We start from the raw sequence: 26,532 nt of genomic DNA, 5'->3' as shown, positions 1-26,532 counted from the left end.
GAGCATGTGTGTGTAAAAAGGTGCTGTAGGCCCTCGGGGGGCTGCAGAGGGGGAGGATCGGTGTGATGGGTGCTGATGGTCAGAGGTTTGTCACTACTAAGCTCAACCTGCTGGTCTGCAGTACCGAACTGGGCAGGGTCCCTTCCCCGTGGCACCCTCCCGCTGCAGCCTAAGCGTGGTGGTGCTTCTATCCTGTCACCTCTGGCTTGTGAAACGCGCCCCAGAACCTGCCCTAACAGCGTGTTACTGGTCAGTGATCATTATTATCTTGCCTCTCCCCCCTATTTTGTCACTAGCACTTGGGTGTTTTGGGGTACCACACCCTGAGGGGTGCAGCCTCTCCCAGCAGAACACAGCCCCAGGCGAGTGTTGCTCTTTGCACGCACGGAGCTCGTGGCTGGGCCGTGCCGAGCTCACGCTGACCAGCGGCAACACGGGGCAGCTGCCTCCAGCCATTGCAGAGCCCCTCTGGCTGGGTGCAGGGCCTGCCCCCTGTGCTCACCCTCTCCCCACCAGCACTAAGAACCTAAAAATGGTGCCCCAGACTGCAGTTTCCAGCCTGCAGGCACCTGTGAACCTGGTCAGAGGTAACTCAAGGGGCTACAGCTGCTGAATTCTGCCAGGCCTCAGCCTGCACCTGCAGCTCTTCTCCTCACTGTCCTCCCCTCGATGGGGGCAGCTCTTACAGGTGAAGTGGTGGAGTCCCCATCCCTGGAGGGGTTGAAGAGTCGGGTTGACCCAGCGCTGAGGGATCTGGTGGAGTTGAGAATGGTCAGGGTGAGGTTCATGGTTGGACTGGAGGAGCTTCAAGGGCTTTTCCAACCGAGATGATTCTGTGCCCAAAAACGGGGCTGTGAGGTGCCCAAACCCAGGCAGGGCTGGGCCTGGTACACTCTATCTCATCCCATTTCTCTGCCTAGCACAGGGTGCATTTCAGGTGCTGCCCTCTGAAGCAGTAAGTGACCCTTCCTTTGCTGGACATACCAGAATGTTTCACTCCAGTATGGAAAATACAGAGTTAGGACAAGCAGAGCTTCAGTTGTTCAGTATTTTATTAAAGAGGAAATATACACGCCTCTCCCTGGCAGAGTGGAGTAAGGAGCCCAGGGCATGTCTCTTGCAGCACATCTACGCCAGTGTTTGTGCAAAGAAAAGAAACCACGTTTCTGTGAGGAGCGTGTTTCTGAACTGGGGTGCGTGATGGAGCACAGTGAGAAACCTGCCCCTGTGCTGGCTGCTGAAACACTCTCCAGAACAAGTCCCACACCCGGCAGCTCCGCTGACCTTTCGCAGGTACGACAGAAGGAAGAGGCAGCTTATTGTGCTTAAGACATCTGAACAAATCCTGGGTAGGAGACACTCACAGCTTGTGAATATTGCTAATTACTTACAGTTAAGAAAGAATGTATCCTGACGACAGTGATACGAACCTGCAAGACCGCGGGATCTTACGGCAAGTCTTGGTCATAAACACCCAACCAACCGAATTTCACTGCGCTCCCAGCTGGTGCCCCCTCGCAGCGGGAGGTGGCGGCTCCTGTTTGCTCGCAAACAAGGTGAGCTCACGCTAAATCAGAGGGTCCCGATGACCTTTGCTGTGCTTGGCGCCAGCAGCGAGAGCTGGCGAGGAGCACCCTGTGCTCGGGTCCTGGGGAGGGTGCCTCTGCCAGCCCATCCCTCCTCCGGGCAGGGAGATGCCACCTCTGGGGAGAGAGCTGGGGCAGGCCAGGCGCAGGAGGGAGCTTTGTCAGCTCTCTGCTCAGAGTATAATTGAAAGATTAAATATGAATAAATGCTGTAGGTTTATACATAATGCTTCCTTCTACCTATGGAATGTGTCTGAATGGTCAAAAGACACTAAAATGTTGTTAGAAACCTTCAGTTAATGAACACAGGCAACCCCACCCTTAAAAAATAAATAAATCCTATTTAGTTTTACTACAGCCTTTGTTTAAATGCCCTCAGAAAAACAATATTTTCAGGTGCCCTGTGAGAATGTCTGTTCATGCAATGGCCCAAATTCCTCATTTAACAAGCATTGCACTTTTTTATGTAAGTCATCAAAACTATAAAACCTATCATTTTTGTCTGAAAGTGTTAGTCTAAAAAGTACAGTATTACTTTATAACCATTTATGGTAAACTCCTAGCACACGCGCATGTGCACATACACACACTGTTGCCTAAACGTTTTCTAAAGATACTGATTACAAAGTGTATAAAATTAGTAATACATTGTCAGGATACAGTGAGAGAGATGAGTCATCCTATAACACGGACTATAATCTAGTATCAATCACTAAACTGTACACATTTATACAGCCTTATATTCACCAATGACTTTTGAAACGTAAACAGCAAATACACAAAGAAATTCAGTAATGCTGTTGAAAACACAGTTATTACTGACTCCAACTGATTCAAGCTGACTGAAATCTGAGAATGACGTTTTGTTTTGTCAAGCAGGGCTGAAACCAAACTGCCAGCGAGACAGCTCACCCTTACCAGCTATTTGAGGAAACCCCTGTTCAGAATCCACTCTTGAAGTGGGTGCAAAGGAGCCAAAGCTTCCTCTCTCTGCTAGAATGACCTTAGCCTGTATTTAGCAAGCCCCTGGGCCGCCTCCCACGGGCACCTCCACGCTGTCCCCAAGCTCTGCTGACACAGTGGTGTGGCTGATAATCTTTTCTTAAAATTTGTTATTCTTCAGGCAGATGCAGGCCCTGAGGCCATTTGGTCCTGAGTGCACGTGTCTGGCACCAAACAGCACAGGAGGAAGCAGCAGGCAAAGCTGAGGGCGGATGTTGTGTGTTTGGAGGTAGTCACTTCCTTCGCCTGTCATTTTACACCCCGGTCTAGGTCTAGCATGGTATTGGTTAGACGGCCGCGCTTCATCTCTGCCTGCTCCCCCTCCTGCCGAGTTGCAAAAGCCAGATCCCCTTCCCAAGATCCATGTAGAGAAAAGGGACCAGCTGATCCCCTTCTGGAGCAACAGTTGCCTTCTCAGGAGCTTTCAGAGCCTGACCTAACTCAGCAGATGCTCGGTGCATAGCCTGGAGAAAAGTTGGAGGCACTTTGTGCGTTCTCTAGCCTGCCGTACCAACCCACTGGAAGAGCGGTGCCGACATCCTTCGAGAAGGGTCGCACCAGCACTAGAGAAAAGGATGGACAACGCGCAAGGACAGACAGAGACAGAAAGAGCCTCTTGTCGCCACACCTCACGGAGCTGTTTAAGAAAGAATAAGGGCAACTTGGTTTTGCTGCTCACAGACGTGCCGCACCAGCTCACCCTCTGTGCTTTGAAGGCCCACGGCAAACATCCGGACAGATGGAAACATCTCGAGCGGCCCATCCTTGCATGAGAAGTAGTATATGATGTAACCCAGACCAAGAAAAGGGCCTATTTCAGCTATAAAAGTCTTCAGACTTGTCACTACCTTACGTGCAGATGTGGGAGATCTGATCAGGCTGAGAACACGTTAAAATTGCTCAGGCTGCTGCTAGTTCACCAGTATGTGAGTCCTGTGACTGCACTCCCATGAGGAATCTGAAATATCAAGTGCACTGGAAAAAAGGGATTGTCAGAAAAAACAGAAAATATAAATACTACAAAAGCAACATTACTGAGTGGGAACTGGACTGATCTGATAGCAACTTGTCGGATCACACGGTGGTTTCTATAGTCTCAATCACTTCCATTTCGCACTGCGAGGGTGATAAGAGCGGGCATTCATCTGGTTCCCAGCTGCTATCCGGGCTGTAATCTTCTTCCGAACTCAGCTCGGCCGCCCCCTCCGTGTCCTCATCACATGACTCCATGTAGTGAACCCCCACCGCATTGATCCCGGAGTCCTCGGAGCTGGAAGGGGACGAGCAGTGATCTGTTTTTGGTGTATTGCTCTCTTTTGTGATTAAGGCATTGCGAACAGGGACTTCCTCGGGCTTTATCTTGTGGGGCGGGGGGGGAGGCTGCCTCTGGACGTAGCACATCTTCCCGTTGATGCATTTCACACGGTAATTGTCAATGAAGAGGTCTGCGATTGTGCAGAACTGCGGGGAGTCGGGGGGCAGAGGGGGCTGGAAGACAGGAGCAAACTTCAAAAAGTGTTCGGTGAGCGAAACGGAGATCTGGATGGTGTTTGTAGACTCCCGAGGGCGAACGGGTATTTCGGTGCTGGGAAGCTGCTCTACCGGTGTCATGGGCTGATAGACATATTTACCTGTGGGGAAAACAGACAAGCAGCATTTAAAGATTGTTATCTTTAAGTTAGAAACAAACTGATGACATGATGCTGGCCATCGGCTGTTAATAACCAACAGTTCCCTGCAGTCAGCAGCTGCTCTGTTTTCAGTGGCCTCAAGGTGTTTAGTCCTCTCCTGGTACGGATTCTCTGATGCTTAACACTGTCGGTAAGCACAACCTTCCTTACCCTGGTCCTGCTCCTCTCCCTGCCCCTACATCTGTGGGACATCACTAACTCCAAAAAATTAACTCCAGGGACACAACTCCATAGCTAAGAAGTGGGACAGATGGCAAGTCTGCCTGCACCCCCTTCTAGGGGAAAGAAAACTGAAACAATGCTCAGAGACTTTTTTTTTTTTTTTTCCACTGAACACAGAGCAGTTCTAGCTTACATCTTTGCTACAGTGATCTATATTTTATACTATTATTATTATTCCAAATTACAGTGAGTCTCGCTGCATGCATTTCCATGTTCTTTTTATCTGGGGACTAAATCGTGTTTTTCTGTATTATAAACCAGAGGTTCATACATGACCGCAATCAGAATTTTAAGGCAGAAAATAAGGGAATTCCCAAGCCATAGAAATGCTTTTGGCATCTTGATTATCTGGTTAAGTAGTAAGAAAATAGGATTATGTTGGTTATATAGAGCTGAACCAAGTGTGAACTGAAAATCTTTACTAGAAGAAATAAATGGAAGAGCAGAAAAATCAGTACTTTGTTAGGAAAAACTGAGAAACCTGAGGCTATGCCTAAGACTGTAAAATGCTGCATTTTATTTGCATGAAGCCTCTGAAAGATTCATGTCTCCCCAGGGGCTCATATGCTATGAAAGCACGAATTTCCAGAAGACTTGCAAGCAGTGGGGCTCTCAGAAGAGTTTTGATGCACGAGTTGCAAATATTGCTTTGCAAAGGCAGAAAAAAGTATCAAAGCGCTGAAGGACTGTTTTGATGCTGGAAGCTCTCAAGGTAAGGAGCAGAAAGCCACCAAACTCTCCCTGCATTAATGAATCCAGCTGTGCTGTGGTGAGATCTGCCACACATTCTTGTGTTTGCAGCTCAGAGAGATGCAGCCCTTCTCCCCCCAATTCCCCATTCCTTTGGAAAATCAGAGCAGCGATTGCGTTTCTGCTCAGGAAGGCTGAGCATGACCCGGGACAGCAGCAGGAGAAGGGCTCGCTCCCCCCACCATGCCTTTCCGCAGTAAAAAAATCCCATCCTCAGCCTGGGAATCCTTCCCAGGCGTGGGAAGAGCTCTGACAGCAACAAGTTCCCAGCCAGCGTGGCAGTCGATGCCCCTGCCACCTGCTGAAAGCTGGTGATGGGACGGGCTGAGAGATCCCAGCGCTTGGCCGCAGCAGCCTCTGGGGCGTTCGGTGGCTCTGGCAGCCCCACGGAGCCACGGCCCACGTGTGGGCTCCTGCACGACACCGGGGGAAACCTCGGGCGCTGGGGAAGGCTCTTCCCACCCCTGCTGCACTGGTGGTGCTGGAAGGGAAACAGCTCGTGTGAAAGTCCCTCTGCTGGGACTTCAAACCCCCATCGCCGAAGGACCCGGAGAACAGAGGAAACGCCGCAAAGAGCGCGGAGCTGAAAGAAGAGCCCTGGGGAGCACTGGAGCGTGGGAGAGACACACTGCGGGGCCAGCAAACGTGGCAAGCAGGCGCAGAGGAACGAGCACCAGACACGCTGAAGAGAGAAGCCCACCCCTGTTGTGCCATGGGAGAGAACAGCCAACCCAGCCAGACTGAGAGCAGCGAGACGGCAGCAGTGGGTGGGCAGGGGAAAAGAACATTTTGTGAATAGATTTGACCAGCTCTCCTCATCAAGCACTTTTTTTTTTTTTTTTTCCTACAATATGTGGAATGATAATTGTTAAACAACAGAGCTGCTGGAAAAGCTCAGTGAAAATAAAACAAGCTTTTTCCCCTCCTGTTTGATTATGGCTGGATGGCAGAAAATGCAAAGCCATCCTCTCCACTTGCCATCTTTTTAACATACCATGGTCTGGTTTCTAAACTTGCTGTCACTTGGAGGAATTAAGTGCTAGCATCACACAGCTGAACACTTCAGCCACGGGCAGAGCAGAGCTCTTACTCCTCTGGTGCCCGTTAGAGCAGCAGCACACTTTTGTTCTGGCAGTCACTGAGGGATGGGGTCTCTCAGGCATTTTTCAAGTCCTGCTGACACCTCCTCTCTGGGAAGCTCTCCGGGGCGGGGGGGCAGACCTCCCCCCACAACCCACTGTAACAGCAGCAGCCCATGGCTTCCTGCCATCCACTCTTCTCCAGAAATCCTTCTTTCAAATTAGTGAACATTAAGCATGCTACTGTCTTGCAAAGCGCCACAGATAACTGATTAGCCTGCTGCTGGTGGGAATAGTGTCTGATCAAATTCAGCTCATGGAAAACTGAAATGCAGCCTACCCTTGCCTGAAACCACAACCCTGTAGTTGTTCATATACTTGGAGCACTTCTGTGTGGGCTCCTATTCCCTTCCATTGACAACCAATGATAAAAAACATACTAGTGAAAAAAAATTATCAACTCAATTTTGTGCCACCTCTATTTGAAGTGTCCAAGGAAGGCCCTGGTGAAGATTTGAACAGGATCAAGAAAAAAAAAAGGTACCTGCACAACAGGACTGTATTTCTCCACTCAAAATAGCCACTGCATGCTGGCAGAAGGCTGGGGGACGTTGGGAGATAAAAGCAAGGGATTTAAGCCAAGGTAGCTTACAGCACGGACATTGAATGATGAATCTTTGATGCATCAGTCTGACTTCCTCCCCCCCCTTCAAAAAGTTGGGAGGGGATGAGGTGTTGCCCAGGAGCTCAGCTGGTTGTTTTATCAGTGTGGCAGCATGTGGTAATTCTCTGTGTGTTTCAAAACTGCCCTGCTGGCACAAATTTCAGGGTAGAAGAAAACTGCAGCTATTCTGTTAACAGAGGATTTCAGATCCCCGTCTCTGTGACCTTACAGTGGCTGAAACTGTTTCCTCACGTTCCAAGGACAGGCTCTGCCAGGGTAAAGCAGGGAACGCCCAACGGAAAAAAAGAATTTTCTACATGAACGGACTTCTACATTTCTTTAGAATTCTGGTACAAGTTTGGTAAGTTTCAGCTAGTTTTAGGGCCAAGTTTGTTTATTTTAGACAGATTAAACTTCTGTTTTAAAGCATGATCAGGTCCCTCTTTAAGAGGTGCTGGTGCTGTCAGACTGGATCACCGACAAAGCTGTGGTTACAGCCTCAGTTATGACTCCTTACCCTACATAATGCACATAAATGCATCAGCCATGATGCATCCTATGAAAAATAAATTTAAAGTAAGTTTAAAAATAAGATTTCCCCCTGCAGCTTGCAGGATTGGCAGGGATGGCTTTTTCACAGAAAATTATCCCAGAAGCACAAGTCCCCAGGCTCTCTTATAATACTTCTTGGTCTGATCAAACTCCCACTGAAATAAACAGCAATATTTTTGCTGATTTTAAACTTTAAACAGCTGGCAAAAGTCTATGATAAAACAGTATTTTGAGCACCTATTCTGATACATTCCTTTTAATATGCTAGCACATAATTTATTGCCTATTTATTCCAACCGAGCCAGTTGAAGAACTCTGCTGATGAATGCTCCTGTAAATTACAGTGTTTTGCACAAATACAGATGCCAGACTAGACACTGCATCACGAGTTGTTTCCAGGGTCACTTGCCACCACTGCCTACCCAGAAGACGGTAATTCAGTGAAGGAAAAATGCCGCACGTGCCGAACCCATGTCCAAAAAAATCAAACTCCAAATTCTGTGAAAAGCAATTTGCTGCATTTGCAGAAGTTTGGGAAGCTCTTGAGCACTGTAATAGCTGCTATGGAGAAGCGTCACGGTTCTGGCTCTGCAGTTCCACCACTGTGGCAAAAGGGCTCGGGGAAAGAAGAGCCTGTTCCTCTCCTGGGTGTTTAACAGGAAATGTGTGAAACTAAGAAGTTATTTTCATGATAAGTCTCAATTATCCATGACGGCCATATGCTAACAAATGAAATGCAAGACAATGAAAGGCTTCAGAAGTAGGCACGTGGGCTACGCTTAACTAGTTGTCACAGCTGAAAGCCTGCACCAGTACCTACTCCTTCTGCTGCGACGTGCTGGCAAAGTGTTATCCTCCATAAACACTGCGCCTCTTTGATCCCAGTCACAGTGTGTGTGTGAGACAGCAGTTTGTGCACAGTGAAGAAGGACTGTTTTTCCATTTCTCCATTACTCAACCGACCCTTGTGAAAACCTAAAAAACATTCTCCAGAGAATTAGCACGCCCTAAAGCTGATACTCAACTGCAAAACAACTACTCCAAACGTGTCCAAGGAGGTAAGTACTGGGCAGTGCTCTCATCCCCTGCTTCTCTGTTCACAGAAATATCATTTTTATTGCCAGATTGGTTGGATGCTGTTCACCAAAGCCTGGGCTCCACGCGGCCAGTGACACCTGCCCCCAGGTTAAGGCAGAATCCAGCAGAGTGGTGAGCTCTGTCATGACCTGCACATCTCAAGCAAACTCATGCAACTTGGAAAATTTTTTATCCCCCAAAGCAGACACATACTTCCATATTTTATATATATATAGACATCTATATCTTTCTATCTGTGAAGTTTGTTTGTTGCATTGATTACCATAACTATGTGGTTGATTGATTGGAAGCTGTATTATAGTGTTTCCTGCTTACAAAAAAGCAAATACAAGCTTTTAGAAGCAAGCCACGAGGTCATTTCTTTCTGATTTTTTGCTAATTGAGCAGTAGGCATGCATCCTCACTGAACAGATACAGCAGCAATTTCCGTGGCTAATATAAAGTAACTTAACCATGAAATAAGCAGAGACGCTGCTTAAACATTTTATTCTCCACTTCCCTTTGTCCCAGCATTCTAGTTTACCTCTGACACTCATTAATGTGCTTGGCATATTAAAAAAAAAGAATTAAATCCATCTTTCAGCAGTGAGGTTTCTCATAACAAATTCTCAAGTTTTACTCTCTCAAAACACTACCTTGAAGGATTTCTTCCAATAAATAACAACACAAATTGCAGTTGCACTTCAGAAAACGGTAAGAGATCCTGTGGAACTTCAGTTGTGGATCTTGCAAGTCTAAGTCAATGATACATTCTGTGTGTATTTGTTTGCATGCGAGGCATTGAGACATCTTTTAACTGACACAAAAAAGCTTTTTTCAGATGTATTCTTCCCCTTGCAGCTGCCTGGACACCCTCCAAATCTGCCAGCTCATCTACTCCCCAAAAATCAGCAAGGTTAACAAAGACCTGCTAACCCTATGCAGTTTAACATAACCTGGCTCAGTTTAACTAGAACAGCTCAGGAACTGCTCCCACACCCCCGAGCTGGCTGAGCGCTCGTGGTGAAAGCCCCTAGCCGAGGTGGGCTGGAGGAGAATCCGCTCTGACCTCGACACGAGATGTCAGTGCCTTCGGCCGGGGTGTACGCTTCAGAGAGGCTGAAGCAGCGACCTCAACCACGGGGCAGAGCACCTGGGCTGACATTCAGGCAGCTGCTTGCTCCCACTGAATTAAGGTGTGCAAAGGGCACCTGCAGTCAGTTCCTACGGTTTAGCAGCAGAGAGCTGCTCGTTAAAGGTTGGCGACTTGTTGCTCCTTGAACGTCCACCTTTGTAACAGCACCAGCAACCTCCTGTTGCAAAGTCAGTTGGGATTCTCACTCCAGCTATGGAAGGCTCTCCTATCGCCACACACAGAATCATCTCAGTTGGAAAAGCCCTTGAAGCTCCTCCAGTCCACCCATGAACCTCACCCTGACCGTTCCCAACTCCACCAGATCCCTCAGCGCTGGGTCAACCCGACTCTTCAACCCCTCCAGGGATGGGGACTCCCCCCCTGCCCTGGGCAGCCCATTCCAACGCCCAACAACCCCTTCTGCAAAGAAATCCTTCCTAAGAGCCAGTCTGACCCTGCCCTGGCGCAGCTTGAGGCCATTCCCTCTTGTCCTGGCGCTGGTTCCTTGGCTCAAGAGACTCATCCCCAGCTCTCTGCAACCTCCTTTCAGGGAGTTGTAGAGGGCGATGAGGTCTCCCCTCAGCCTCCTTTTCTCCAGACTAAACCCCCCCAGTTCCCTCAGCTGCTCCTCATAAGACATGTAATAATAAGACATAAGACACAATGCTCCCAAATCAGCTTATAGGGGAGGGAAATCGGTCCCACTATGAAGAACATTAAAAAAAAATTCTAATTAAATACCACACAGCTTTGAAGGAGTGAAGGCAAAGAAAGTATTCACATAATGCATGTGTAACAGAAGACACACGTTAGCTTGGAGGGATTCTGCATTATTCCGAGGAGAGTTCACTGCATGGCTGCTCTTCCACATCTTTCTGCGTGGGGAAACCTTGGAGATCAGCTTGATAAGCACTGGCTTTCTTCACAGCAAAAGATGGAGAACTACCAAGCGCTCTTCCAGTGGGACTTGTTTCATATCTCATCAGTGTGGCAGGAGAGACAAGTCTGTCTCTTCAGGAAGAGCTGACTGGATGCATACCCCTCTGACGTCTAAATGAAGTTGTCTCGCAGGTGATGACAGCTACAAGCTGGAGTCGGGTGTTGCTGCCTGGATTGGCACAGTAGCCCAAGGACAATGTATAAACTGTCAAACACCCAGCTGGTTTTCCAAGATCCCCGGTGGGTGGCACAGGTGGCAGACAGCTCTGCCACAACAGACCGGCCCGCGGCCGGCCCCAGCCCCTGCACGGGAAGGAGCCGGGTATCGTTTCACCACTGACAAAGCAGAACGTTGGGGCAGACGGAGTTTCCCTCTTTTACAGACTAAAACAACCTCCCTGCCCACAATGTGGAGAGATATATTGAAGGGCACTCAGCATCCTAAGCCTGCTTGAGTTACCCACCACAGCTTTTTTTTTCAGGAGCATCCAGCACAGTCGAAGGGTCATCTGAAAGTGTGATACTGGTCTGAGCACCTACACGGGCGCCGCCTTCCAGCCCCACAGGCTGCAACAGCAGAGAAAGCCACTGCCTCTGGCTGCCTTCTTTCTCTCTCCAGTTATATGCACAGCTTGGGACAACAAACCTTTGCAAACAAAGACTGGCATAACCATAAATATTCACCGAGGACTAGAATAGCTTCAAATTACACTTTGCTTAGAGCACAGTAATAGCTTTTGCAGAGGGCCGAGAACAAATGGAAGGAGAAAGCCGGAGTACATTTGCAGATGGCACATGTGAAAAAACCACTGCTAACCCAGTTTCCATTTCTTTGTATCATATGGAATAGCCATCACGTCCCACCTAGCAAAACACCATGGGCTGTGACAGGAATGTGAGACATGGAATAAGCCACCACAGGGAAAGGAAAACATTTCAGGACACTGAGGCACAGTCAGATTTATAGTACATGCTCAAGTAGAGTTGAATGGTGCCATTGGTGGTGGCTATAATGAAACATAACTAAAATGCTTGTCGATATTGAAGGACCCTCATAGATAAAGATATGCAACACCTTAATGCAAGTGATACTTTCACCCCACGCTTCTTCCAAACAACTCTGAAAAAGCACCAAGATTGTTCAAACAAATTCCTACTGCTAGGAATGCAAACAGAGCATACAGCACTTTTCCAGTACTTCTGGCATAGCTAGAAGGTGCAGTAAGGGATTGGGAAAGAGACCCCAAGGACACACGCCAACTCTGAGAAGGACCATCAGTTACCCCAACAGCACCAGAAAATAAAAAGAAGTCACGCAACAGGGCCTTAGCGGTCTGGAAATACAGCAGGAAAGATGAGCAGGCTGTGACCTATCAGAAGGGTACTGTTAGAAACAGCACCTTCTCACAGAAGCACCTACATCAGAGCACTAACAAATCCACCCTGCTCCCGACCTCATCCAAGCACGGAACGGAACCAGTCTAGCAATGTTTCTAGAGTGGCTCCCCCAGCAGGGATTTTGTACAGTTGCCAGTTCTCTTCTCATGCGAAGGAGAGGTGTTCCCCCTCCTTGCTGTATAGTGAGAGACAGCTGTGACAGCCCTTGACTTGATGAGCTTTTCACAGAAAACGAAGAAGGGGGGGGGGGAAGTCAAAGTTTTTCTTCATCAAATTTGTATTTTAATGACCTTTTGTCTTGATTTGTTTTAAATACAAAAAGGATCATGATGGTACATGCTGTCAGCTATCTAAGCCTTTCCGGGTTTTCTGTGCACGTCCACGTAAGAGCAGGTAACTCTTAAATTCAAACAGACCCTGGAGCTTCCTTCTATCATCCCTGCTCTTTCCTCTCATTGCTTACATGGATTTACCAGACTTAAAGAAAAAGCAACCCTGAAGGCCTGAGAAATGTTTCATGCACCCATAAACCCTCTTAAAGGGGCCATATTTGCTTACTAACCATTGTAAGGGAACAGACACCCAAAAAAGCAGTGAACAACATTGCATGCCACACATGCCCTCTGAAAGGAGCTCGCTCTTTCCTTTCAGCACCTGTGAGAAGTGCTGCACTTACCACTGAGCCATAACTACTAAGTAGAGGTATTACTAAGCCCAGCCCCGGCACAGCCCCATGCTGGGTTAGGAGAACACGCACACACAGCAGTGCAGCCATGAAGAGCGTGGCAGACAGTCTCGGTTACCTCCACAGGCGCAGCCTATCATCAGCACAGCTAAGCGCTGGCCATCACAACCCCAGCTCTAACCCCAGGATATTTGCCTTCCAACATCCCTTTACAAAGTCAAGGGGGAGAATAGCCACTCTTTGCACATTTCCCTGAAAAATTTTATCCCCCAAGTTATGCTAGGTATTTTTTACATTCAGTACAGAAAAATAGCAAAAAATGGCTTAGTGCTAAATATTTATTCTACAAAACCATCCCTGTGTACCATCTGCTCAAGCTTCAGCATCCCATCATTTTCATGCAGACAGTCAGTGTGCTGATATGGTAACGAAGAAGGATAAGCACAGATCAGTGTCAGAAGCTACCTAGAAAACAAAGGCATTTCCTGGTATAGAGAAGTCACAGGCACTAGGAGACACAAGTTACAGTCTTCCAGGTGTGTAGTACCTGCTGCAGGGGGGCACCATGAGCCCCTGTATACGATGCGAATGTTTTCCTGTGAATTCAAATAAGCAGAACAGCTCATGGGCTCTTGATAGGAAAGTCAGTACCATGCAAGAAAGTCCCACACTCTGCACCCACAGGAGACAGCCCGGACAGACAGCTGAGGCAAGAGGTTGGTTTTTGTTGCTTGGAATAGATGCATCTTTATGGCTACAGGCTGTTTTCCTGGTGGGCTGACAGGAGAAACAATGGCATATGCGATGTGCTGTACCTGTGCTGCTCCCTTCCTGTTGTCAGAGTACAGGGTCTCCTGCTGACAAGTCATCTGCGCGGTGGCCTTACCGGAGTGCCAGCCTTCTGGGCCTGACAAACAACACATTCTTCATCTTCATTTCTGGGAACAGCATCCTTATTATCAACACAGGCCATTCTTTTAACCCTCGTCCTATTGCTTCTTCTGGTGCCTATCTACACATGTTGCCATTCATACTTCATTCAAACCAGTCTTCATATTTCTGTTACAAGCCTCTACTGAACCCATTTTGGGAGAATTTAAAGGAATACTCTCTCTGTTTATGCCCATCACCACGTGAGGCTGATGTGTGCGAGTATGGGCGCCAGCCCTTCCCTTGGAGGGGTGTGGGATCCAACAATGCTCTGCATGAAAAATTAGAAGACCAAGTACCACCCTTGGAGGCGGAGGAGGTGGGCCATCATGTCACACAGTGCCCCTGCGGGCAAACGGCTCAGAGCAGCTGGACAACGCAGGTGGGAGCAAACTCAGCACTTGCTGCCGTGGCAGGGTAAGTGAACGCTGGCGGAGAGGTAAAAGCATCGCCCTCAGTTTCACACCAAGAGGGCCAAGATCCCACAGCACCATCTGGGGAACGCTGAGATCTAGTGGCACAGGGTAGGAAAAACAAAGAAAAAAAGATGAGTGTCTTCTTTTGCCTGCCCTGCCCACGGATGGGCTAATGCTGGTGGGGATGTGCAGAAGACTGCAAGACTGATCAGTCCACCCTGACACAACTGATGGTGTTCAAGCCTTTCACCAGGGACAAGAGGCATTTGTGAGTGAGTGCAAACACCTGGAATGTGGCTCGGGATGAGCAAAGCACTGAAAGCCAAACAACACATGCAGCCACACAGCACCCTGCCTGAAACTGCTGCAGGTGTGCTCCAGCACTGGCATCACACCTCAAGCAGCGAGGGGGAGGACAGCAGAGCACACAAGTACACAAGCAAAACAAGCAGTTTTGAGAGCACACATGTGGGCTCTCAAGCTCTGCAGCCACCAGTGAGAACAAGAATACAAATGCCTGCCTCTTGTTGAAATTGTTTTACAACATAGGTTATATATAAATTCCAACTGTTACGTTGGCTAAATTAAAGTATGGGTATATTAAAAACAAGGCCCAGTTGCCAAGCAATCAGATTTTACTTTCCCAGTAGGTTTTTGACTTCCATCTATGTGAATATACTGAACTATTGGCAAAAACATCTCTAAACTGCACCAGCTGCACTTCTTGAATTCTGTGATCAGTCACTACATAAAAATTGATTAGTGAAGAATCAAAGCCATTATGAAAACATACTCTATCTTGTGGACAGATAAATTCATGAAGGTACTGGGATAAAAAGCAAAACACACTAAAACAGGGCCAGTTTATATGCAGAGAGAGAGAGAAAAAAAAGAGAGAGACATATATATACACACTACCTGGAATCCAATCTACTGTCAACCAGCTTTTTACATTAGTATAAGCTTGTGCCATCCATCAACAGCTAAGCCCACGCTGTCACAGCTATCATTCTGGAACATCTTACGATGTTTGTGAGTAAAGCATTTTGCTTTTAGTCCCCTACGAAAACAAAAATTTCTGGTATAGCCTTACCAATGTGCAGAACTAAGTTACCAAGGCTTGAAGTGAGTCATGAAGTGTAAGGCAGCGTTGGTTAAATTGAGAGCCATTACATAAAAACACCCTAAGATACCATTCTCTACAAGCCCAGCTCTTCTGGTTGCATCCGCATGAGCAGCCACAAAACAAATTCTTGATGAGCACACAGGTGCTGCCAGGAAATCTGAGGTCCAGTGCCAAGTACCTGAAAGCCCTCTTCAGTGCTTCCAGAAAACCTGAGCACACAGCTCTGCAGACCTGCAGGATGGAAACCACGAAGATGACAACCTCGTGACTCGGTTTGCCTCACAGGGCAACGCAAGGACGTGACCATGGGCTGCAGTTTAAGACACATGAAACATCCATCAGTGACCACAAGGGTAAGGATAACGTGTTAGAAGGCACCGCAGCTCTACACTTCTGCGTTTAGGTGCTCGGAGTAAGCACACTTGCAGATTCAAGCTAGCAAACAGATTTCCTCACCTGCAGAGTCCAGGAAGGAAGCCACACGCTTGCCACAGGCACTGTACTCCAGTACAAGTTTTATCTTTGAGCTGTTACTCTGCAGTGAGAAAAGTGCCTGAAGCCTTTTACCAGAATGGGGACCTCCGAGCAGGAGCAGAGGCTCAACCTTCACCACGAAGCTGTTTAGAATGTCCTGAATTCACAGACAACCACACCAGCTGTCGGGATGCAATGTTAATGAACTTCTCCTTTGGAAGTACTTGCTTCCAGTAGGAAACATCCACAGCCTTCATTTCAGGCTAGTCCTGAGCAGGCTTCATGAAAACAGCATGTTAACCCTTCAAGCAGCTACAGACGAGAGGTGTCATTTATCTGCAACTCTCAGAGGCTCTTACCAGCAGATCACTGAGTTTGGGGCAAGCAGACATAATTCTTTGTGAATCACGCTCCTCAGGTGGACAGGCAGATTACAAAACACAGCCTCACGGTCACGCATGACAAACGAGAGTTTCTGGCTGGCAGAAAGCATTTTGGAACACAAGGCCCCTTTTTCTCAGGACTTTTGGAGAAAGCAGTGCAGTGATTTCTGTTCAATCCTGTATGAGGCATAGGAGAGTTAGTCCTACAAGATGTACTTACAGCAAGTAACCTGAATTCAAAGATTTTCCTGTGGTCTATTCCTGTTAAGTGATACCAGGGGTTTTGTTATCAATAAGAATATAACATGCATGTCTCTTAACATAACTGTATTATAGAAAGGATTTCAAAATGAATGCCAGCAGTTTCTTTCAAAAAGGCAACTGCTGTCCCACAGGGTATGATGAAGCTACACGTGTGGGTTTTCTTTCTGAGACACAGCATCAATAGTACATTCATACTGTGATTTGCAGATCAGAACTAAAACTAGAGCAACAAAACACAATCCAGGTCCAGAATGATACACCATAAAAACTAGTGGATAAGTGTTTTCCCTTAGAGTTACACTTCAGAATATATTAAGCTGACATTCTCTCCTTCATTGTGTACAGCTCAGTGAAATGAAGCTAGGATATCGTAGCTCTTCAAAATACAGGTGAAGAGAAGATCTTGCACAGCCACAGGCAGCAAATCCTCATTAAAAGTCTTTTCCCATTACAAGATGAAAAATCCACCTCTCTGCAGCTCTTGCCTGGTGCTCAGCATAATGCCTTGCTTGTGCACAAATGTTTTGTCTGGATACATGGACTTAAACTGGATGGGTGTTCAAATCCTTTTCACAACAAAAGCAAATGAAAAATACCCGTTTCTCCTAGGATTTGTAATCATCCTCCCACCAAGACAAGCCCTGTTTTCAGAGAACACCCAGCCCCAGAGTTTCTAGCCCCACTGGTCCATCTCTGTTTAGACAGTTTTCCACAAAGAAAAATGCATGAGCTACTCCAAATATTGTCTCAGAATTTAAAACATAAGCACGCTACAAACCCCTTTTCATGTTTATCCAACAGCTCAATCATCAGGATGTAGTTCTGCCCTGTGGAACAGCGCTGCTGGAAATTCAAGTTGCCATCACTCGTGCCAGGGTGGTTACTTCCAGTAAGCTCCAGTCTACATCACCTTTCGCGGACAGAGATACACGTAAAGCACTGGTACACCCCTGCCCTTTTGCTCTCTCCTGGATGTAGCAGGGAGTTTTCTAGCCACCAAAAGATAACGCAGAGAAAACCCACCAGAACAAAATCAAGGCTTTTGGAGATCTACAATGCATGCAATGCTGCAGAGCGCCCCAGGGCTTATTTTAGGATCCCCTCCAGGGCTGTAGCTGCTTCTCTAACATAGAAGGATCAACAGAAGCTGGCTGGCAGGCAGACACAACCCCTCTTTAGACGCTCAAGCTCTGTCATGGTGCGCTTGAATACCTTCAATAACCATTTTAGCTCACTTACTGGTGGTCTGTTACAAGAAAGAAAGGCTGCCTTGCTGATTCCCCGCTTACGGTTCCCACAGGCAGACTGGGGTCTGAGTAATTACACAGGCTTCAAAGATTGTCAGAGCCCCTGCTGATCGCTACTGTTGCTTGAGAGGTGGGAGAGACACCACAGAAAAGCTACTTGTGTGCACAGAGCTACTGACATGCTGCACACACCACTCCGTAGCAGGGGAAGGTACCAGCACCTGGGGCATGGGGCCAGGGCGTGCGCTCTGCCAGGGGACAGGTAGATGCGGTGTGGCACACGCCACCACATCTCGCTCTCTGCAGGAGGTATAACCAAGGCTGGCCTCGACAGAAAGCGTTCACCAGTTTCGTGGGATGGAGAAATGAATGTTTTTATTTAAAAATGTAATAAAATAAAACCACTGGTATTTCAAGCAGAGAAGAACATAACAAGTATCTACTCAGAGTACACACGGGTGCAGTGATTTGCTTCACTCCCCGGCAGCAGCTGCAGGAGATGGATAATCGCCTCTCACCGCCCGAGCACACAGCAGAGCCGACCACAGACCCACAGCTACAGTTGTTGGTCCACCTCCGGGGGCTGCGGACACCCCTTAAACACACACAATGAGGAAGTGATGGAGCTTGCTCTGAGAGCAAAGAGAAACCCTGGTCTCGCTGTTCAGCGGGCAGATGAACAAGAAATGTAAATACACTCTGATTCTGCATCCCCAGAATATGTGCTGCCACTGCCAAAATCAGAGAAGTCCTCCTCCCCAAAACCATCCAGAAAACACATGCCCTTTGTGGCGTGCCACCCATCACAGAAACCCATTTTCTCCTCTTGGCCGAGGAATGACAGTTTCTTGGGTTTCTTGCCAAGCCTGCCTGACCTCACACAGAAACTGCCAGGTCTGGATCTAAACTCAGGGTGTAACAGCCCCATAATTACGTGATGCACACCAGGGAGCAGGAAGCTATTTCAAGGCACACCTGCAAGTGTTACACACCACTTAGCAAAACACAAGGGCAGGGGACCATTTGTGGTTTTTCAAACCTATACTGCCACCACAATCCCTTTTCATGTCTGAGCCTAGCAACTGTTTTCCCTTTGACTACCCAAAGGAGACCTCACAGCTTGCACCCATGCTCGGTTTGTTTTCTTGTAAACAGTCCAAACAGCTGAATCTCACAAAAGTGGTGGAACTGAAATTTATTTGCCACATTTATTTTTCAATATAAGATACTCAAGAGGCTTTAAGTAACTAAAAGCCTGCTTTTTTGATGCTGAACCAGGGAAAAAAAAAAAAAAAAAATCACGGAAAGGCTAATACAAGGCAGCACAATTACTATCTATTGATGCAACTGCTGTGAAATAAGTATTGTGGAACCATTATTCATAACATATTTTTGATAACTGCAACATAACATACTGAGAGTTTTGCAGGGTGTTTAACATAATGTAAGATATTCAGATTAAAAAATGAGCACAGTTGCAACAGAATACCCTATTTTTGCAGTGTCCAGGGTTGAAGGCAATCGTGTAGCTGTATCAAGTGTGATGCTTTCTCTGCTGAGCTAATTCTTAGGAAGTAAAATTAGCAAAACACAGTGAAACTCCTGCTGCCAGGACAGATGTAACCCCGGGGATGCGAGCCCTTCTGACAGAAGCAGGTACCACCACACAGCCAGCAGCCCCACAGACAGCATCAGTGCGACTCAGAGCCGCAGCGGAAATCCAGAGGTGAGGAAAGGCAGGCAGGCACCTTGCTGCAGACCTGCCTCTGCCGCATGTTTTCTCTGACTCTGGAAAAAGTAGATCTGAGTAATTTAAGGCTCTCAACCTGCATCTAATAAACAAAACCTCACAAGGCTGTCAGAGGGGAGGGGAGGAAGGTGAACAGGGGGCTGTCACCCTGGCAAGGGGAATGCACGCAGGGATAAACCGAAAGGGCCCAGCACAAGCAAGAGAAATGTGTAACGGGACAAACATGGGGGCTGAAGTCAAAACACCTCTCAGGCCAACAGCTTCTTCCCTGCAGGGAAGCCCAAAGGCTTGAGCCCTCATCCCACTTCCACGTGGAGAGTCGGCAGGCGCGCGGATGTCTGGCAGCACACCGGCGAGGGGTGTTGTAGACATCTATTGCAGCAGGATACGAGCTGCCGCCTGCTCTCCCGGAGCCCCGATGCCCACAGAGCCAGGCGTCTCCCAGCGACACCCAACGCGCCCTGCCAGCCCTCCCACCTGCAGCCTCCCCAAGCCACTGCTGAAACCTGCATACGCCTGCTTACGGAGGTTTTAGTTGGGTTCAGAGTTCCCCAGGCATAGGGCACATTTCGAGAACCACCTCCCATCTCACAGGGAAATCTGTTTCCTGTCAAGCCCAAAACAGACTGAAAACGACCCAAAATAAATTCCCATGCTTAGACACAGAAGTTATACAGATACCTACAGCACTTGAAGTTTTTGGAGCTGTTTGGATACACTAAACAGTCTCTGTGATTTTGCCTGCCAGCTATTATTGCATTTTACGGACAGAGGAACATCGCAGGTAAAGAGAACGCTTAAAGTACTGCTCACTTCAGAGCATGCCAACAAAAATGGCTTTGGGGAATTCAGACTAGGTTCCTTCTCAATTATTACTTCTATAGCCAAGTGGCTCTGCAACGCTAAATTGCTTCTGCCACTGAAGTAAGCAGATGTGATCCTGAATACACATGAGGAGCCAATCTACTCATTGTCGTGGTGGTGAGTTCTTGTAATTTTTCAGTGTAAGTGCACTTTAACTGAGTTGACATTCTCCAGGACCTTGGACACTGATGGAAAATAATACTTCAAAGGCCATTTTAATTGATGTAGAGCTTCCTGTACCCCAATACAGCTCTCAAGAATCACAGAAAACCACTTTCAAGAACCCTCTGAGGATTTCCAAGTCAGTATTACAGCACTGCGTTTATGGAAGATAACTCCCAACACTGTTTAATTACATCTCTGACCTCTATACAATTTTCCATTATAGGCCTCGTTCTTACCCCTTTAAAGTCCAACTCAACTCATTCTGCAGGAGCAGGATACAAAGAGATCCTTAGCTCTGAAATATGCATCAGGAAATAAGGGGGCAAGAAGGGAGTGCGCTTCTTCATGGCTTTCAGAAGATTAAACAAGAAAATGAGGTATGTGACTTCCTTAAAAATCATAGTTTTGTGGGGCAAATGTATCTCAGTTTCCTTAGCCGTAAAGGAGGAATTGCGAATGAAGTCTGTACTTCTTGCAGAAGCTATAGTTATTTTTAAATCTTATGATTGCCACAGGGAAGCTAAGGGTTGGATGAGATCTCAAGTGGTCCTTCCAAGAGGGAATCAGCTCTGTGTAACTCCTAAGAGACACCAGTCTAAGCCTTCCTTAAAGGCCTTCAAGAAACCGTGATTCCTTACCTCCTTAAGTACTCTCATTCCCTTGCTTCATTTCTCTTTCTAGTTAAAATCTTTTCTACTATCCAAACCCAAACTTTCTTTGCCACAGGTAAGGATAACTGGTTATCTTCCAAGTCTGCACAAACAAGGACTAGAACACAGCTTTCTTTGCAAGGCTACTTTACGCTTTTCAAAGCTCATCTCCCCTTCCTCCATCAGTCTTCTACAGCCCAAGCAGCCCCTTTGCTTTTGCACCCCCTTGTAAATCATATTTTCTAAGCTGATCCAACAATCTCCTACAGAACCTCCCCAATTCTTCTACAGCTTTTTAAAGTGCAATGCTCAAAACTAAGCCCATCAGTCTGGTTTCATCATTACTGAGCTGAAGAGACTAATTAAATTGCACGCTTGCAATGCTCCTGTTAATGCATCCCCAAGTGAAGGCTCGGGTTCTGGTTTTGGATTTTTCTACCACAAAAGCCTCCTGCTGCTGACGCACACTCAGTTTGCGATCCATCTTAATCCCCAGATCCTTCTCTGCAATGTCACTCCTCCAGGTGTTCCCAGATCCACATTTGACTTTCTCTTCCCAAGACCATCCTCAGTTGACTTCAGGTAACATCTCCAGTTTATAAACACCATTTTGAGCTCTGACCCTGTACTCCAGAGTGCTTATCAGCTCGTGCATCTTGATGGCAACCACAAATAACCGAGACCAGAGACATTTTGGAAAAGACTATATCTAGGTCATAACTTGAGGGCTTTTGTGTCATCGATGAAATACCAACGAGACCTCCCTGCCCCTGTGCAGCAGGTGACTATGGTGGCACCTTCTCACGTGGCCAGTTGTGCCACCACACAGGGTACAGACAGGAAAAACCCCACTGTTCTGAACTGATTTCAAATGAACCCCAAACTCCTAGAGTGTATATTTAATTCAAATAGAAGCTCTCAACCAAACAAAAGGTGTTTTTTTAGGCAGGCCCTTTTCCCCATTAAGCAAAATGTGCAAAAGCGTGACGGGGAATCCATGTAGGAGATTCAATTACAAGGAGAGATGATGACAGACTTAAAAGGAGAATGGGATGTCAGGGATCGAGGGACATCTTCAGCAGCACCAGGCAACCCTCACATAAGAGTCCAACTTTAACCCCGATCATCCAGGCTTTAAGATCTCCAAAACGCAACACAACCCAAGTACACAGCTCCATCACCATTTCCTGACCTCGCACCGACAGGCTGTCTGAAAAGCCTCTCTTATGTGATTAATTATTCATCAAACTATGTTTGGACATCCACCGTTCAATCCCAGCCTCCATGATGATACACATCAGTATCCCGAACACAGATATTAAAGTCGTCGGGCGCCTTTTCAACAGAGTTGGGTCAACACTGGATTTTGAAGCAGTGACTATCTGCTCTATATATCGTGAAGCAGTTGCTTCTCTACTCAAAAGGTTTTAAACCGTACGCCTGCGAGGAGGAAAAGATTAGAACCGCGGACGAAGCAGCCGGCGGGTGCCTCCTCCGGCGGGCGGGCAGCAGCGGCGGGCGAAGGCAGGAGCGGGCGCCGCCGGCCGCTCTCCCTCCCCACCGGCTCCGCGGGGGCTCCGGGCACCGAGGCGACTCTCCGAGCGCCGCCGCGCCCCGCCACCCCGCCGGGGGCCGCCCCCAAGTTCGGGGTGTCCGTTCCCCCCCGCCCTCCCTCTTCGGTCCCCGCGGCGAAGGCTCCGCGCTGCACCGCGGGCGGGGACAGCCCCGGGGGCGGGCGCCTGGCGGGCCGGTCCCGCCGGGCCCCGCCGGTGGCTTCACTCACTCACAGTGGCACCATCCCAGGTGGCAGCACCAGTGGAGGCGGAAGCAGCGGCCGTGACTGTGGGTGGCGCAGAGCGAGAGCCCGTCGCAGGGCTGGAAGTCGGGTCTGCCCGCGCAGCTGCGGGCCAGCGCCTGAGCCTCGTCCAGCTTCTCGCTCTTCGCCGCCGCCCCGCTCATGGCGCCGCCGCTCCGCCCGCAGCCCCCGCGCCGCAGCGGCCAGGAGGAGGTGGAGGAGGAGGAGGAGGAGGAGGAGGAGGAGGAGGAGGAGGAAAAGGAGGAGGAGAAGGCGCCGAGCCGCAGCGGGGACCGCCCGCCCGCCCAGCGCCGCGGGGGGCAGCGCCGCGGGCAGGGCCCGGCCGCCCGCCCCGCCGGCTCCTCCCCGGGCCGCCGCCCCGCCCCGCCCCGCCCGGCAGCCCCGCCCGCTCCGCCGGCCGCCCGGGCGAAGCCAAGGGCGAAGGCGCTCCGGGAGCCGGGAGGTGGATGGCGGCGTCCCGAGGCCCGGCCCGGAGCCACGCCGGGCACAGCAGCTCCGCCCCGCCGGGCACCTGCCGTACCTGTGACCCATCGTGGGATTTCACCGATTTTGCAAAGGCATCTTGCAGCGGCGGGAGTACGCGGGGGAGCAGCGCCCAGCCCTGCCTGAGCCAGCCTGGCTCCCCGCAGAGGGCAGCAACGCCGGCGGGCCACCGCCGCCAGGTACCCCCGGGCCCGCCGGCTCCCCGCAGCACCCCGCAGCACCCCGCTCTGCCCCTGCCGTGACAGGGCGTGCGGAGCTCCTCCGGACCCCCCCCGACGTGTTCAGTGGGGTCCGGGCAGCCTCGCATGCGGCCGGCAGCCCCCCGGGAGTGCGAGCAGGCTCGGTGCCATGATCCAGGGCGCTCCAAGTGTGGGGCTCGTGGCTGTTTTATGAGACCAGTGGACACAGATCGTCCCTGCGGTGCCAGCATCAATGGAGCAGGAGACTGAGCTGCTTGCACACGTGGCCCGGGGCACAGACAGTTCTTGTTTGGCATTTTATTCTTCATCCTACTTATTCTCAGGTCATCCGATCAGGAAAACCATTTAAGCATGCAGTGATTTTAAAAACACTGATAATCTTTGTCTTCCAATTTGATCAGTAGATACAGTTTTCGTTAATAATGATATAGAAGTGTATTGGTTTTTCCCCAACAGTCATATCTTTAGGCCAAAATTGAAGTTTGGATTTATCTTGAGCAGTGGCTGCATTATTGGGTTTCCTAAGTGTAGTGGTGGGCTTGTTTCCCTGTCATATTCACAGAATCATCTCGGTTGGAAAGGACCTTGAAGATCATCTAGTCCAACCGTTAACCCAGCTCTGACAGATCCCAGCTACACCAGATCCCTCAGCGCTATGTCAACCCGCCTCTTGAACACCTCCAGGGATGGGGACTCCACCACCTCCCTGGGCAGCCCATTCCAACACCTAACAACCCATTCTGTAAAGAAACACTTCCTAGTATCTAGTCTAAACCTTCCCTGGCACAACTTGAGGCCATTATGTAAATTGTGTTTTTATTGCCCCTCTGCTCAGTACTAAGAGAGCTGAAGTTCTGTTAGAACAGAAATCAAACCAGTCATTTTCATAGTCACTTATCTTTGTACAACACCCAATAGCTCATTGTCAGAAGTAGTCAAAACACACTTATTTTACTGTCTTCTCCAGAATATTCCCAGACAGTTCCTTGGGGTCTGTCCTTGGGATAGATCCCAGAGGCGTCCCCATGCTGCACATCCTCCCGAGGATGCGCCGAGAGAATCATTTGCTTCTTGCCAACAAGAAGAGCTTAAGAACAACCAAGCTGCAGGTGTATCGCTGTGATCAGCTCTGTGTTTTATGGGTAAACCCAAGGGATGTGGGTCATTACTGCAGAGCAGAGAGTTGCGTTGAGACTTTGAACAACCTCTGACCATCATCCCTGACTTGCAGCACAGGCCAGCTCCCTGCAGCACTGCTGGCCCTGGGGCACTTCACCACTCGCAGTGGTGCTGAGCCAGGCACAAGGCTGAGACCCACCAAAACAGCACGTACAGGTGAGCAGCTCCTACCCCGTGCACTGCCCTGTCCCCCAGTCAGGCTGCCAAACCCATTTGCCATACGCATTTACACAATGCTCCCCACCTGCACACCCACAGCGCCTTTCCCCCCCAAAGCAAAAGCGCTGGAAGATGGAGTTTATCCAGCTGGATGCTGCGGAGCTTGCTGGGGGAAGCCTCTGTCCTCTATTACAATGGAGCCCAAGCAAAATGGTCCTGCTGGTCCCTTCTGAGTGGAACCCTCCCTGGTTGCTAGGAGTGGGGACGAGCTCTCTGCCTGGCAGATGGGCCGGATGCCAGAGTGGGAGGGCTGGAACGCTCGCCCACGGTACACCCGGCTCCTTTCAATGCAACGCACACCCGCAGTCGGCACCCACCCGGCCTGCCGCTGCCCTTCCTGCTCCTACGTGGTCCCGGGGAGCCCTTCGCTTCCTCCTGCAGCATCTCAGAGCCAGGAGAGCCCTGGGTACATGTGGCTGGTGCAAACGGGGGGTAAACCTCCCCCTCTCTGTGGGCTGGTTGCACACAGCTCGAGGGAGAGCTTTTCACCAGGCTGAAGGGACATTTCTGAGACTGGTTTTGATTGCTGGGACAAAAGCAATTGGAGCGGGCTGAGGGTGGCAAGGAGGTTTACACTGTGCCTCAGGGACGAGACCCGTTAAACTCAGCCTAACTGGGCAGGAGATGGGTGCCCAGCTGCAGCAAGAGCTCTCCTCAGCACTGGTCATCAGGACTGAGGGAGCTTCACAGCCTGTAGATTTTAAATGTCTCCAGGGTTAACTGCACTGGAAAGTGAGTTTTCTGCTCAAGGCCCACCTGCCTTTGTTTTGCCAGAATCCCACTGAAATCTGCAAACATTCAGGACCCTTGCTCAGCTGTTTGCAAGCAGAGGAGAAACTGCCTGCAAAATCAGGTTTTTCTTTGACACTGTCCTGTTGTCCTTCTGTTCCCTGGAGCCCACCAGCAGCAAACAGGGGATGCAGCTTGGCTCCCACGAGACCCCCAGCCTGAGAACCGCCTCTTCTACCTGCTGGTATGAAGCCCTCCCTGTCCACTGCTGTTTCACCTCCAGAACTGCTCTCAGACCCGGCCTGGGCTGTAAGATCACTTTCTGTTAAAAAGAAATAAAAGGAAGGTGAACTATGGGCTACAGAAACGGGTGTAGGTGCTGCTGACAAGACTCAAGTACCCTGTTCAATTTGGACATGCGCTGCAGGGCAGCGGTTCTTAGCACACCATGAGGCAGGGAGCTTTCTGCCTCCCTTTGAAGGCCCAGTGCTGCAGGGGATGCTGATCAAAGCTAAAGTAATTCTCTCCTTTGGTGCACTCCCATTCTTTACTGTTTTGCAAAATGCCCGTGGCTGAGCAGTTAATGGAGGCATCTGCTGCACTGGCAGAGTTCACCAACTTAATTAAAGACATCTAACAATTCTGCAGCTGCATGTGAGAGACCATGGGTACTCACAGGGCTGAAACCAAATATCCTCAGCACTGAAAGCAAGCATCCCCTCTGAGCAGAAAGCGTAGATCTGCAGCCAGACACTCACATAAAAGTAGAAGCAGGGCCCAAAGATTAAGGATGGACTAGAGCCAGTTTGCAATGTGTGTCGCCAAGGCCTCGCTGTGCTGGAGAACTGTACAACCTC

At 49.1% G+C, this 26,532-nt stretch overlaps 1 protein-coding gene across 1 annotated transcript; it reads right to left on the bottom strand.

Moving 5' to 3' along the window:
• Positions 1-1,034: 1,034 nt before the first annotated feature.
• C9H3orf70 (chromosome 9 C3orf70 homolog) lies at positions 1,035-23,227 on the bottom strand. Its single transcript, XM_074833484.1, has 2 exons — positions 22,837-23,227; positions 1,035-4,219 (listed from the first exon to the last, which is right to left on the bottom strand). The coding sequence occupies exons 1-2, from the start codon at positions 23,006-23,008 to the stop codon at positions 3,663-3,665; spliced, it is 729 nt and encodes a 242-aa protein (XP_074689585.1). The 5' UTR covers positions 23,009-23,227; the 3' UTR covers positions 1,035-3,662.
• Between the last annotated feature and the right edge of the window lie 3,305 nt (positions 23,228-26,532).

The sequence above is a fragment of the Strix aluco genome, chromosome 9 (assembly GCF_031877795.1).
Source record: "Strix aluco isolate bStrAlu1 chromosome 9, bStrAlu1.hap1, whole genome shotgun sequence".
Taxonomy (NCBI): domain Eukaryota; kingdom Metazoa; phylum Chordata; class Aves; order Strigiformes; family Strigidae; genus Strix; species Strix aluco.
The sequence above is the reverse complement of the archived record's forward strand: the minus strand, read 5'-3'. Positions and strand labels throughout refer to the sequence as shown.

Bases quoted from the DNA above. Each gene is read 5' to 3' on its own strand.
- C9H3orf70 (XM_074833484.1), bottom strand. From the start codon at position 23,008: ATGAGCGGGGCGGCGGCGAAGAGCGAGAAGCTGGACGAGGCTCAGGCG. The intron at 4,220-22,836 runs GTGAGTGAGTGA...TTTTCCCCACAG, and splicing joins CCACCTGGGATGGTGCCACT to GTAAATATGTCTATCAGCCC.